This window comes from Lycium ferocissimum, chromosome 3 (genome assembly GCF_029784015.1).
Source record: "Lycium ferocissimum isolate CSIRO_LF1 chromosome 3, AGI_CSIRO_Lferr_CH_V1, whole genome shotgun sequence".
In the NCBI taxonomy this organism is placed as follows: domain Eukaryota; kingdom Viridiplantae; phylum Streptophyta; class Magnoliopsida; order Solanales; family Solanaceae; genus Lycium; species Lycium ferocissimum.
Window position 1 is genome coordinate 69,204,101 of NC_081344.1, and position 14,265 is coordinate 69,218,365.

General features: G+C 34.5%; 1 protein-coding gene across 1 annotated transcript; it reads left to right on the forward strand.

Annotated features, from left to right (window-relative positions):
• Window positions 1-5,341: 5,341 nt before the first annotated feature.
• Window positions 5,342-13,744, forward strand: LOC132050574 (protein TORMOZ EMBRYO DEFECTIVE-like; the record flags this gene model as incomplete). The annotated part of the gene is made up of 12 exons (XM_059441925.1): window positions 5,342-5,500; window positions 6,279-6,496; window positions 7,227-7,509; window positions 8,025-8,159; window positions 8,319-8,437; window positions 9,639-9,795; window positions 9,917-10,163; window positions 10,258-10,334; window positions 10,634-10,753; window positions 11,241-11,371; window positions 11,495-11,654; window positions 13,107-13,744. Coding segments are annotated over 12 exons (2,160 nt in total), but the record flags the coding sequence as incomplete, so codon positions are not given.
• Window positions 13,745-14,265: the final 521 nt, after the last annotated feature.

Sequence of the window (14,265 nt, forward strand, 5' to 3'; positions counted from 1 at the left end):
TGCAACCCTAAGTCTTAAAAAATAGAAAGTGGTCCAAAAATTTTCAGACCAAAAACGGCCCTGAAGTCTGAAAAAATACAATTTGGTCCAACTTTCATGTATGCCTATATGCTGCCCCAAAGTATTAAAAATACAAACTGGTCCAAATGTAGTTCTTTATCATATGCAACCCAAAGTTTTAAAAACTACAAAACGGTTCAAGTATAATTTATAATGGGAAAATTAGGCCTAATTTTAAAAGGGGCCTAAATAGTAAATAAAAAAAGTTTGGGGTTTATGTTCCTTAAAAACACTTTAGTTTGAGAAACTTTTAATCAATTTCTTCAGAAAGCAAACCTATAAAACCCTAAACCCCTTTCCCTCCTGCTCCACCCTCATCAAAACTGGCGCAAAATCTCATCTTTTTTAGATTACTGTGTTGTGAATTTAACAGAAATAAAAATAGTACTCCTTCTGTTCAATTTATGTAACATTTTTCGCTGCATGAACTTTGACCGACATTTTAAGATGTATTGTTTCACCAAATTGATATGAGAAAAGTTACAACTTACCGTACTTTTCATATATTTTTCAAATATATAAATTTTAATCTTAAAATATTGACTTAATCTAATTCAACTTAGTTTCAAAATTTAGTCAAATTGACTCTAAAAAACAAGCAAAGTATCACATAAATTGTGACGGATGCAGTCACAAAAAGTAGATTAATGAAGAATAAGACACCATGCAAACATTAGATAATATTATTACCAAAGAAATTACAGAACATTCGTAAAAGGGGTCTAAATAGTAACTAAAAAATGTTTGGGGTTTATATTCCTTAAAAACACTTAGTTTAGGGTCTTTTTACTCAATTTCTTCAGAAAAGCAAACCTATAAAAGCCTAAACCTCAGTCACCCTTCATATCTCTTTTTTCTCTCCATTGTTACATAATTCTGCATTACGTTATATTCATTAAATTATAACCCTAAGTTTTAACAGATTCGTCTAATAAAAATTCTCAATTTCACGGTTTAATCTTCTCATTTATTAAGTAAAAAATGGTGGAATTGAAGAAAAACTACAAGTGTGTTAAGTCACTAGAACAATTTTACACTGGTGGACCTTATGCAGTAGCTACAGATGGTTCGTTTATCGTATGTGTGTGTAGTGATACAATTAAGATTGTCGATTTATCGAATGCTTCGATAAAATCTACAATAGAAGAGGGCCAAGTGCACAGCTGTTTTCTGCTAGTCATAGTCGGTTAATTAGAGTTTGGGACCTTTCGAACATGAAATAATAAATAATCTATAACTTTTTTTTGTTGAAGTTATTATAATAATAATAATATTATAAAATAATAATAATAATAATAATAATAATAATAATATTAATTTGACTCAAAATCTACGCATAAATATTTTCTCTCAGTCATTTTCCCTAATTTGATCGGTTAATGAAATTTCTTGCTGTTTTCTCGCTAGAGTTTGGGACCTTTCGAACATGAAATGCCTATGCTCTTGGAAGGTATTTAATATTATCTTTAACTTTTTTTTGTTGAAGTGTAGTAGTTTCTGTTGTTGTTGTTGTTGTCGTTGTTGTTGTTGCTTTTGTGGGTGTGATAGCTTTTATATACGACAAAAAAAAAAAAAAAGGAGGAGGAAATTTTCAAGAATATACAACCCAACATAGAATATTACACAACGTAGCCCAATATACAATATTATACAACATTATACCCGTTATTCATAATGTATCAACCTTGTATAAAGTGTATTTTGTGAGTGTGATAGCTTTTATATACAAAAAAAAAAAAAAAGGAAATTTTTCATATACAAGCCAAATAAAATATTACACAATGTAGCCCAATATACAATATTATACAACATTATACTTGGGGGAAGCATTATTCATAATGTATCAACCTAAAAGTGTAGCTTTTGTGTGTGATAGCTTTTATATACAAAAAAAAAGGGAAATTTTTCAAGAATATACAAGCCAACATAAAATATTACGCAACATAGCCCAATATACAATATTATACAACATTATACCTGGGGGGAAGCACTATTCATAATGTATCGACCTTGTATGAAGTGTACACAAATATGGGCTAAACCGGGTAACAGACTCAAAATATGGGCTACGTGGCATAAATATTTTCTCCCAGTAGACATAGAGCGTAATTTTCCCTAATTTGATTCAGAGGTGCAGAATCTCAGTGTTTTTATTGGCATGAAATTTCTTGCTGTTTTCTGCTAGTCATAGTCGGTTAGTTTGGGACCTTTCGAACGTGAAATGCATACGCTCCTGGAAGGTATTAATATTATCTTTAACTTTTTTTTTTTTTTGTTGAAGTGTAGTAGTTTCTGTTGTTGTTGTTGTTGTTGCTTTTGTGGGTGTGATAGCTTTTATATACGACAAAAAAAAAAAGGAGGAAATTTTCAAGAATATACAACCCAACATAGAATATTACACAACGTAGCCCAATATACAACATTATACCTGGGGGAAAGCATTATTCATAATGTATCAACCTTGTATAAAGTGTAGCTTTTGTGGGTGTGATAGCTTTTATATACAAAAAAAAAAAAGGGAAATTTTTCAAGAATATACAAGCCAACATAAAATATTACGCAACGTAGCCCAATATACAATATTATACAACATTATACCTAGGGGAAAGCATTATTCATAATGTATCGACCTTGTATAAAGTGTACACCAATATGGGCTAAACCGGGTAACAGACTCAAAATATGGGCTACGTGGCGTAAATATTTTCTCCCAGTAGACATAGAGCATAATTTTCCCTAAATTGATTCAGAGGTGCAGAAATCTCAGTGTTTTTATTGGCATGGAATTTCTTGCTGGAATAATAATCCTAAGAGTGTTTTAGTGATGGTAATTCGAGCAAAGTGAAACATAAATGAAAACAGTGTTTTGTTTGGAATAAAAATTTGAACAGTACAATGGTAGTGGATATACCTTTGTAAGGAACCAAATATTTGACTAAAAGGCATATCTTATATAATCAACCCATTAAGCAGAGCAGGTCAAGAATTGGGTCCATCACCTCCTTCTTGCTCTTTGGCTTTATTAGCATCAGCTGAGGCCTCTCTTTAAATTCCTCAAATTTAATTTTTTGGATCCCAAATAAATTTAAATATCAAATTTAATTTTTTTCTTACAGCTGCCACACCATTAAGTAGGTACATAAAATTGTATTTCCCGCTAAAATGACCATAGAAGCTAACTAGGCAAAGTTGAGCGACTTTTGGAAGACAAAATAAAGTTGAGTAACTACAGTGGCCAATTATCACAAGTTGAGTGATCATCGAGCCCACTAACTCGAAGTAATGTATTCCACATTGCTGGTGGATTTTAAACTGTTTGGAAAATTGGGTTTATATTTCTGTTTTTTATTTTATTTTTAAAGTTGTATATATCTCTGCTTGAGTACCATTTTCTTCACTTAAATTACCAGTAGTCCTTTTCTTTTCTTTTCAAAAATCTGGTTTTTTTGTGTATTGATTGTAATTCTACCTTGAAGATAAGATTGGATGTAGTATTTGAGTAGCATTTGGTTTTGAACCATATAAGTTTAATATCTTGAGAAAATGTATATTCATATTGTAACTGCATTTGCTGTTGCAAAATGCTTCTCATTCCATATCCTTTTATATGATCGTATTTGACTTGACACAGAGCTTAAAAGTACCATAAAAGGAAATCTTGAAGTCCCCAGTGAAAAAAGAACCACAAACAAGGAAGAAAAGAGAGTGAAAAATGCTAAAGGTCGAATCTTGACCTGAAGGAACTATAATAGGATCCCTTATTGAAGTTCAAGCTGAAACATGTTTGAAATCTAAAACTCTTCAAGACTAGCCAAGTTGTAGTTTTGAGTGAAAAAGTTGACATAAACTTGTTAGGGCATAACAGACATGAAAAAGAAAAAAGAACAATGAAACACTCGAATGCTGACAAGTGGCGTTTACAGGGGCATGAAGGGCCTGTGATGGGGATGGCTTGTGATGCATCAGGTGGATTGCTGGCAACATCAGGGGCTGACGGGAAAGTTCGCGTATGGGATGTGGATGGGGGCTTCTGCACTCATCATTTCGGAGGTCATAAAGGGGTTGTCACCAGCATTATGTTTCATCCTGACCTGGACCGGCTGCAGGTGAGATCTGGATTGCCATAATTACTAAGCTTGCTTCCTTGTCAAAATTACGAATTGTGTCTGATTTTTCAGCTAACTGGCAAAACCAGAACACAGCTACCAATATCTTGGTCCACTGGGTTTCTCTTATTATGATTAGTTTTGAATGATTTTTTGTAAAGTATTTTATATTATACATGGATTCACTTACATGTACATTGATAGTATGGGTGTGTTTAAGTATCCCGTAAGGATGAAGGCATCTTTTAGCTAATTTTGGGTGCATTTTAAAATATGACACCCATCTTACAGTTGCTCGACAGGGGTTCGTCAAGGCACAAAGATTCATACCAAATTATCATGCAAAATACCATTATCCAACTGTCATTGGAATCGTTTTTTAAAACTACACATAGCACACCTGGAAAGCTGATTCATCCTCTTTTCTCAGTTTTCCATTTATAATTTTAACAAGTATTTGATTAGGATATTGATTGAGCTTTTCTATGTGAGTTTCATCTTGCTTATCTTAAACCCAGATAAGGGTTGGGAACTTGGGATGGGTCAGCAACCAGCGTAAACTAGTCAAATGAGGATAAATCCTCACAATAAGAATGGATTCAGAGGATTATATAGCTTACTTCAAGCAAGATTGAGACGATGTAGCAGTTGTTGCTGTTATACATATATCCAGTTTCATGATGTTCTAGTGGCCTGTGACATCACTGTTTCAGCTGCGGATTGTGACCCTTTAACAAGACCATCTCAGGCTAGGCTTTTATCTAGTAAAGGTTTTTATGATGTTCAAGATTTCAACACTGAATAGGCAATCATTGTGCAGTCTGATGACTCTTGTTATAGCATATAGAAGTGACGCAAACTGCATTTCTTATTAGGTGTTAGATATTGAGGATGAAAAAGGGAAGTGGTGAAAAAACTCCTATTTAATTTTTAGGTGATTTTTGCTTTTAATGAAACTGTTGATCTTCTGTACTATAATTAACTATCAAGTAAGCCATTTTTATGTAGCTGCTAGCTGAGTCGTTGTGCTACTTCTTCCCCATATTTGCTAAAAAGGGGTTTTAGTGCTATGTTGTGGCGGGAATGCTAAAGTAACTGCTTCTAATCTCTGGTTTCTCTGTGTTTCTTCTATTCTTGTTGAACTAATTAGCCCAGTCTCTTGTAATTGTCTATAGTTGTTCTCTGGTGGTGATGATGGTTCAGTAAGGGTCTGGGATCTGACACAAAAGACAAAAAAGATATGTCTTGCAAAACTAGAGAAACATCAATCAACCATCACTTCCATGGCAATATCCGACGACGGACGGACTTTGATCAGTGCAGGGAGAGACAAGGCATGTTCTCCATTTACTTATCTTTTTCTCCCATTTTGTATTTGACTTGTTGGGTTGGGCGGGGGGCGAGGGGGGGGGGGTAGGTTGAGGAAATAATTGCTACTGAGGTCATAATTAAAGTAACAAGGACTACAGGAAACTTTATCCATCTTGAGGCCTTTGAAAGATGACTCCAAGAATCTGAGCACAAAGTAGCAGCTTGAATCATGCAATGTATAAACCGGTAAAGAGCTTTTAACTATCCTTACAAAATAAATTTTTCCCCCAGTCCAAAAAAAAAAAAAAAAAAAAAAAAAAACCTCGGATTTCCAGATTGATATGAAGTTATCAGCAAGGATAGTCGACCTTCAGAGTGTAAGGCTTGAATGTACTCCATTGTCTACTTGCTAGAAATGAATTTAGCTCCTTTCCCTTTTGGTCTGGGTTGGGAGTTACTTGTGAAGGTATGCTCAATAAAATTTTATCAAGAGGGACTTGCAAAGTCAATGACCATTTTTATACCCTGGTCTTGTTGAATACCTGGTATTGTTTTTCACGCTTCGTCAAGCGGGATTTATCTTAGTCACCAAAACAAGAAAATATTAAAGAATATGTTGTTGTCAAATAGTCGTGGCCTGTATTAGGCATGCTAGGGGAGACTTCTAGAATGAAGGTAACTAATTGAATGTTTCTGTTTAAAGTCATCAGGTTGGAAGCTTCTTTTCTTTTCTTTTCTAGTTCTTCATGGAACACTTTTAACGCCACTTGTGGTACTTGCTGATACTGATACTAATGACAGGTTGTAAATTTGTATAACTTGCATGACTACGGCTGCCTGACCACCATACCAACACTTGAGTCAGTTGAAACCGTGTGTATTATTGGTTCAGAGTCTCCTTTTGCTGCATGCCTAGCTTCATCAAAACATCCACAGGCAAAGAAGAGAAGTGATGTACCATCAATCAATTTCATCACTGTTGGTGAGCGTGGATTGGTGCGGATATGGAGTTCTGATAGGTACTTGAGAATCACTTTAATGTTCTTAAGAAGATAGAACGTTCAACCCTGTCGAAACGTGAAAGATACAGGAATTCATCTCTTTAATTGCCTTCTCCAACTGCAGTTTCTTTGATCTGTTGTCTTCTAAGTGTTCTCATTTATTGTTGATTTCTCTTGCAGTAAGTAACTAGAGCTTTCCTTGTGCTAATCATGTGATGTACTCTCTGGGAAATACATTGTCATGCTTATAGTTTATAAATTCAATATGTATCATAGTAGACACTTCAGTCATGCGATTCCTGCATTTCTGCATGAGATCATGGCAACTTAAACTAAACATTAGGCGAAAGAAGGGGCATAGTTCTCCTTCTCAAAAAGAAAAGAAGAGGCATAGTTTGTGCAGATCTTGAGATTAAGTTTTGGATCTTTAGTTTGTTTATTCAAATTGAGGGAGAGACAATGTGAGATAGCGGGTTTAGAATGGACATTCACTGTAAAATAAATACTTGGAATTTGTGAAAGTAGAAGGTATTTAAGGTATCCATTACTTCTGATAGAAAAATTTTAAGAGATTTATTTTGGTATGAAAAGAGGGAAAAGGAGGATTGGTGAATCAAAATAGTTGCCTATATTCGTGGTGTGACGAGGAACTCAACATTTCTCAAGCATTCTCTGTTCAATATTTTCTTGCTTCAATCCTCCTAAAATGCGGTGGCTTACTAAATCACTCGATATGCTTGTGTAACAGGGCACTGTGCCTCTTTGAGCAGAAAACCTCCGATATCACCATAAGCTCTGACAATGGAGATTCAAGGAGGGGCTTTATCTCTGCTTTGATTTTGCCGGCAAGTCAAGAGTTGCTCTGTGTTACAGCAGACCAGCAGTTTTTTCTATACTATCCGGAGGAATCTCAAGGTAGTATGAATCTATTTCTTAGGAAGAGGTTTGTTGGACACAATGAAGAGATTGCAGATATGAAATTTTTGGGTGATGATGAACAGTTCCTTGCCGCCGCAACAAGTGTAGAGCAGGTAAGTTCCTTAATGCTTTTCTGGGTTTAAACTATTGAGTAATGTATGGAATACTGCAGATAATGGTCCGGCTTGTTTGGCCCATCGTGAAGTTTCTCTTCAGAATTTGACATCCTTGAATATCTTTTCTCAAAATTAAATGAATGAGTTGTGGGGGGTCATGAAATCTTCAATTTGACCCATCATTAGGTTCTGCTTTATAATTTTATGCATTTTCAATAATATCAATAAATAAGAACTGAGTAGATCCTCACATGTTACATATAATGCTTAATAGTCTAAACAGTACTTCTTTGGTTTTTCATTACCTTTTACCTGAGCAGATAACACCCATGCTTAGTACTCCGTTCGGTTTCATTTATGTGACATAGATTTAGAAATTGCCTTCTTTGGTGCAATACTGGTCTATGTATCTAAGTAATAGTTGAAATCTAGTTTCAACAAAGCATTCATGTCATCACACTTTAAATTAGACTCTTTTCTGAGGTGTACTAAAATGTTGCACTTATATACAGGTACGAGTGTACGATCTTCAATCAATGTCGTGCTCTTATGTATTGTCTGGGCACACTGATATTATTTTGTGTCTTGATACCTGTGTATCAAGTTCTGGAGGAACACTTATAGTAACGGGGAGCAAAGACAACAATGTAAGTCTGTCATATTTCTTTCTGCTCCTTAGACAAATAAGCAGCATTTGATGTATGCCTTTTCCCTTTCTCTTATGTGCTGGTTTACCAAGATTTTACTTCACTATTCAAGATTAAAACCTATTTTTTCTGATATTCTTAATTCTGGTGTTTCTATAGGTTAGGTTATGGGATTGCGAGAACAAGGCTTGTGTTGGCATAGGCATAGGTCACATGGGAGCTGTTGGTGCTGTTGCTTTTTCAAAGAAACACCGGAACTTCTTCGTGAGTGGTAGTAGGTAAGTGATTTTCCCTGAACTCTGCAGTGGGCATAGCCTGTATAAACTTGTGGGGCCGGCATCTTATCCAAGCTACCTTTTCAGAATCAAACTTATATGTCCTAGAAGACTAGTTTTAGCATCAGTTTTGAATTTTGGCTCATGATTAGGAATTTGTATAGGCGCAGTTTCGAGATCTCTTGCTTTTTAGAATAGTTGATAATAGAGTCTTTGCCATGACCATTGTCCATTACAACTAAAACTATTATGCGTTGCAAAAAACATGGCCCAAAAAAATACAGGTGAAATGTGACTATCTAATCTTCTTAAAAATGTTTTAGTAGTTCAAGCCTCCATGTTGTAAAGTGGATTGATCAAATCTCTGTGAATATTTATGCTATCATTTAGCCCTTGAATGAGCCCATTTAGATACTTCGGCAATAATTCTCTTCTGAATTACCGTGCCCCTCTTTTTTTTTTTTTTTTTTTTTTTTTTTTAAATCTAGTTATGCCACTATGATGCTTCTGCTTGATTGATATTTATATTATGTACCACGAATGAAGATTTAGTGCTGAATCGAGTTTGCCCTCGGTTCTGCTGACTTGAGTTGATATTTCTTTTACTGGTTGAGTGCAAATAAGATAGAAACTGCCTTTGTATCTGCACACAATTTATTATTTAGCCTTAAATCTTATTTTTTTGAGGCTTCAAAATCTGTTAAACGATTATTGCTGAAGCAAACTGTTGTAGACGCATTGGTGGGCAAGGCTTATGCCCGAAGGGAGCTAAATTAAGTATTTGATTTCTATTTTATTCATAGCTTTCTGTTCTGTTATTTTTATTACTCTATAATAAGGTTCACGCTTCCTAGTTTCTGAAGGATTATGCTTCCTGCTGCTGTAATAAGACTCCCTATTTAAAGGGGGATTTGGAGGAATAAAACCCTACATCATATTTCAACCAAAAACAAGAGATCAAAGTTCTCTCTTCCATTGAGCTCCAAAGTTCAGTCTCCCTTTAACAAGCTGAATTATATTCAAAATAGGTCGATCTAAGAGCTCAAACACATGCAAGGGAAATTGGACGTCAATAGGTTTAGATTTTCCTGTTCATCGTCCTATGACTCGATTCTTCTCTAGAAATCCTAACACAAACTAATTTAAACGTTTCTTTATCGTAGTTTCTTGAAGTTATATCTTTTATCTCTCTACATTCTTCCAGTGACCGTACTCTAAAGGTATGGAATATGGACAGTGTCTCTGACAACAATGAAGAAATTATAACTCTGAAAGCAAAAGGAGTTGTAGCAGCACATGACAAGGATATTAACTCTTTGGCAGTGGCACCAAATGACAGTCTTGTTTGCAGTGGTTCCCAGGTTTGGAACATTGAGACATCTTATTTAAATCTGGCATAAAAAGCTACCAAAAGAGATGAATTTGTATCTTTTGCTTTGTGTATATTTTCTAATCTCGTCCAATCTCATCATATTTTACTAGGATCGCACTGCCTGCATATGGAGACTTCCAGACCTAGTGTCAGTGGTTACACTGAAAGGACATAAAAGGGGGATATGGTCTGTGGAGTTTTCTCCAGTTGATTATTGCGTGATAACAGCTTCTGGAGATAAGACGATAAAGATATGGGCCATATCTGATGGATCATGTCTTAAAACATTTGAAGGGCATTTATCAAGTGTGTTAAGAGCATCGTTTCTTACCCATGGCACCCAGTTTGTTTCTTGTGGTAATATGACATCACGAAGCCATTATAGCTTCATTGTGTTGATTTGTCTGTTTCTCATTGCTACTTTTGCTAAAAGACATGACCGTCTCTCCAGGTGCTGATGGTTTGGTGAAGTTGTGGACAGTTAAGACCAATGAGTGTATCGCAACATATGACCAACACGAGGATAAGGTGATCAAGTATTTATGTTATTTAATTTAAATATCTATTCTCTTATAATAGAGCATTTTTTTAATCTCCCCATACTGGAAAAACTAGTTGATCTAATTTATTAGTCGACTTGAGCAGTTAATATGGTTCTTGAGCACTGCTATGGTTGCCAGTAATATAGTGATATTTGACTGCATCACCAAAGATTTGATGAATAAATTTTACAACTGTCATTTACATTTGGCTTACATTTTCTTGACATATATTTTCCACACAATGGATAATTAATTTGCTGTTTTCTCCTCTAACTGGCAATCCAGATATGGACCCTTGCTATTGGTAAGAAAACAGAAATGCTTGCAACTGGCGGTGGTGATGTGGTGATCAATCTGTGGCATGATTCAACAGCTTCAGATAAAGAGGAAGCTTTTCGTAAAGAAGTAAGTGTCTCTTGAAATCATATTCATCGAACAGCAATTGTTCAGTGTTACTTGATAAATATTATTCTACCAAGCATTAGTTTCTGTGGCAAAAAAGATATTTTATGGGCATTTAAATGCCCCAGTGAGGTCCTGATGGCTTGATCACATGGCATTTCGTCTCCCAAATGTCTATGGCAATTTTGAAGGGTGCTGCTTGCGCTCTTACCATTCTCAAAAAAGAGAAGGATGCTGCTTGTGCTCTAGTTTGTAATCGCATGCTGTTAGCTTACTTGATTAACAGTATAACCTCCTTATTTGCTTCTGTCTGCTAAAATCTTCGAGGGAATTGAGAACAGTTCTGTGAATAATTCAAGATGCCTATGGGTTTACAAGCATATTATGAATATCGGATTAGTTAATTAGGTGCTATTAGCTATTATTTCGTTTAATTATACTGAAAATTACTACAAAACTTTCATCTGATGATATTATGTTGCTCGTGCAGGAGGAAGGCATTCTACGGGGTCAAGAGTTAAAAAATGCTTTAATAGATGCTGACTACACAAGAGCCATCCTGATAGCAATTGAGCTTCGAAGACCACATGGCCTTTCAGATATATTTGGTGAACTCTGCAGGTAGTCCAGACTTGTCCATTTTTTTAAGTGATGGTTCTAAATTTATTTTCCCTTTTTGGTTATTGATGGCTGATGTAAATGCTATTGTATCACTACTTTCATCTGGCATCTAGCTCTTGGCAGGAAGATTGCTGGAGATCAGATAGGAAAAGCACTTGAGACTCTTTCTGAAGACGAGCTTCGTTTGCTTTTGGAATTTGTCAGGGAATGGAACACGAAGCGAAAGTTTTATCATATTGCACAGTTTGTTCTTTACCAGGTGTTGAAGATTCCTGATATTGAGGTACTATTGCGTCTTCCCCATAAATACTATAAAATTTGGGCTTTAAAAAATTGTAGTAGGTTCATTGAATTACATAGTCCAGAAGATTTTGGGCAATCCCTTCTTTTTTTTTCTTTTCCTATTTTGCGGTTTTAAATTTTATTGCTCTTCTTTAAGTTTTTTTTTTTTTTTGGAGTTCGACATTTGTTAAAATAAAAATAATTTCGCAAGCCCCCACCCCCCTCCACATAAGCTTCTCCATCTAGATATGTTAACTTTTCCTCAAGACATAGTTTTTTTTTGTAGCAACTTTTTCGTGCTTTAATTTTAATTCAAGAAAAAAAAAAAAAAAAAAATGTCTCAAGGCAAAAGTTTATATGACACGTAATAAATATGAAAGAATAATTTAGTTTTGCCTTAAAAACTTTTCCTAAGGAATTATGCCTTATGGGGCGGACTTTTAATTACGTAACAATTTTAATTCAAGAAAAAAAAAAAAAAAAAAAAAAAAGTTTATAAGTCATTTATATGAAAAACTAAAGTTATCTTGGGAGGAAACTTTTCCTCAAATAATTTAGTTTTGCCTTATGGGGCAATATATTTCCCTTAAGGAAATGTCTTATGGGGCATACTTTTAATTAAGGAATAACCAAAAGTATGCCTTAACTAAAAGTTGCCTTTAAAAGTTTAAAAAAAAAAAAAAAAAAAATGTCTCGAGGAAAATATTTGTTATTTTAAGGAAAAACTGAAGTTATGCGGAGGACATTGGCATAATTTAGTTTTGAAAAATTTTTCCTTAAGGAACCCTTATGGGGTATATTTTAATTAAGGCATAACCAAAAGTATGCCTTAACTAAAAGTGTGCCTTGAAAAGTTTAAAAAAAAAAAAAAAATGTCTCAAGGCAAAATGGAGAGCATAATTTTGGTTTTCAGAGGATTGTATCTTTGATCCAAGCATACACTCTCCCCATAAATACTTGCGAAATTATTTTTTTATTTTATGCACAACGCTTTAACCTAGAACCTCGGTATCCAAACGAAGGGCAAAACTTAAAGAACACAAATATGAGGGGCAAAATTTAAAGACCACCCCAAAAGAAGGGCAATCCGTGCAAAAAATTGAAGATTTTTACCATACAAGTAAAGTCAACTAAATGCCCAATAAGACCTCTGTAAATATTTCTCCATTGCTTTGACAGGCCTTCAAATCGTTATCATACTGCATGCTAATCTCTTTCAAGAAAAAGTGGTTTCATCTATTAGCTTGGTATATCGATCTTGTATGATTGGCTGATTGTTCTTAATGCTTGAGTACACAATACATTGGACTTAAGCATGTCTAACATCAATATATTGGTGTTACTCTTTAACGACATGCTGTTCATTTTGCTAAGTTTGGAACTATTTTAACTTATAAATGATTTCCTTAGAGATCTTACCCTTTTCCTTGTCATTTTTTTTTTTTTTTTATAGAAGATAAAGGGCATTGAAGAACTGCTTGAAGGTATTATACCTCATACTCGGAGACATTTCGATAGACTAGATAGATTAGAAAGAGAAAGTTTTCAGGTGGACTACAGTTTGGCTAGAATGTCTGTCATTGAGCCAGAAGAGAACGAGGGAAAATTTGAGAACAAGGATGCCACACTTTCTACTGGTGCAGATAGTGATGAGCAGTTAAGTGAGATTGTTCCACCAATGGAGCAAGAGCAACACCATGAAAACCAAAAAGAGAAAAAATCATCAAAAAAGCGAAAATCGCATATATCAAGAGATATCTCCGGTAAGAAAGTGAAGGGGCAGCAGTGTACGTGGTCGTTCAAGTGATACTCCGTCCCAGTTTATGTGGCATCATTTAACTAGGCACAAAGTTTAAAAAAGAAAGGAAGACTTTTGAAATTCGTGATCAAGAACAAGCTTTAGATATTTGTGTGGGTGCAAATCATCTCATAAAGTTAAATTGTTTCTAAATATAGAAATGTGACATTTTTTTGGGACAGACTAGAAAACAAAGTGTGCCACATAAATTGGGACTGAGAGAGTATTAGACTAATTCTATGAGGATTTTTTATTGGGACGAGTAAAGAAATGGAGAGTTTTGTTTACTACTACTATTGCATTAAAATAAACAATTAACTATTTTAAAAACTAGAGACTTGCAATTTATGAACTTTTACTCAGATGACATGAATATTTCATGTAATTTTGTTTGACCAATCGTATTGGGTTCTATCCTTACGCCTCTTAATACAAATTATTTATGGTTGCTAATTGACCGGATCAAATTCCAAATAAAATTGTTTGTTTTACGTGCATCATAAATCAATCTTAATGAGACATCTATTTTGTATAATGTTGTTATCTAGTAATGAATAAAATTTTGTTTCACAAAAAAAAAAAATGTCATTGCTAACCTTCCATTTGCGGATACTTTACCATTTAATTTGTTTTTGTTAAGAAAGCATTACACTTTTTAAACTTTTGAATGCTTTATATAAAATAAAAGAAACGCAATTTTATCTTTACTTGTACATTTTATATGTAATATTCTTTATTCACGCGTTTTGCACGTGTATCTCATGTGAATGAGTACGTACAAGTATCATATATATACAAGTTTTTCAAAATAATG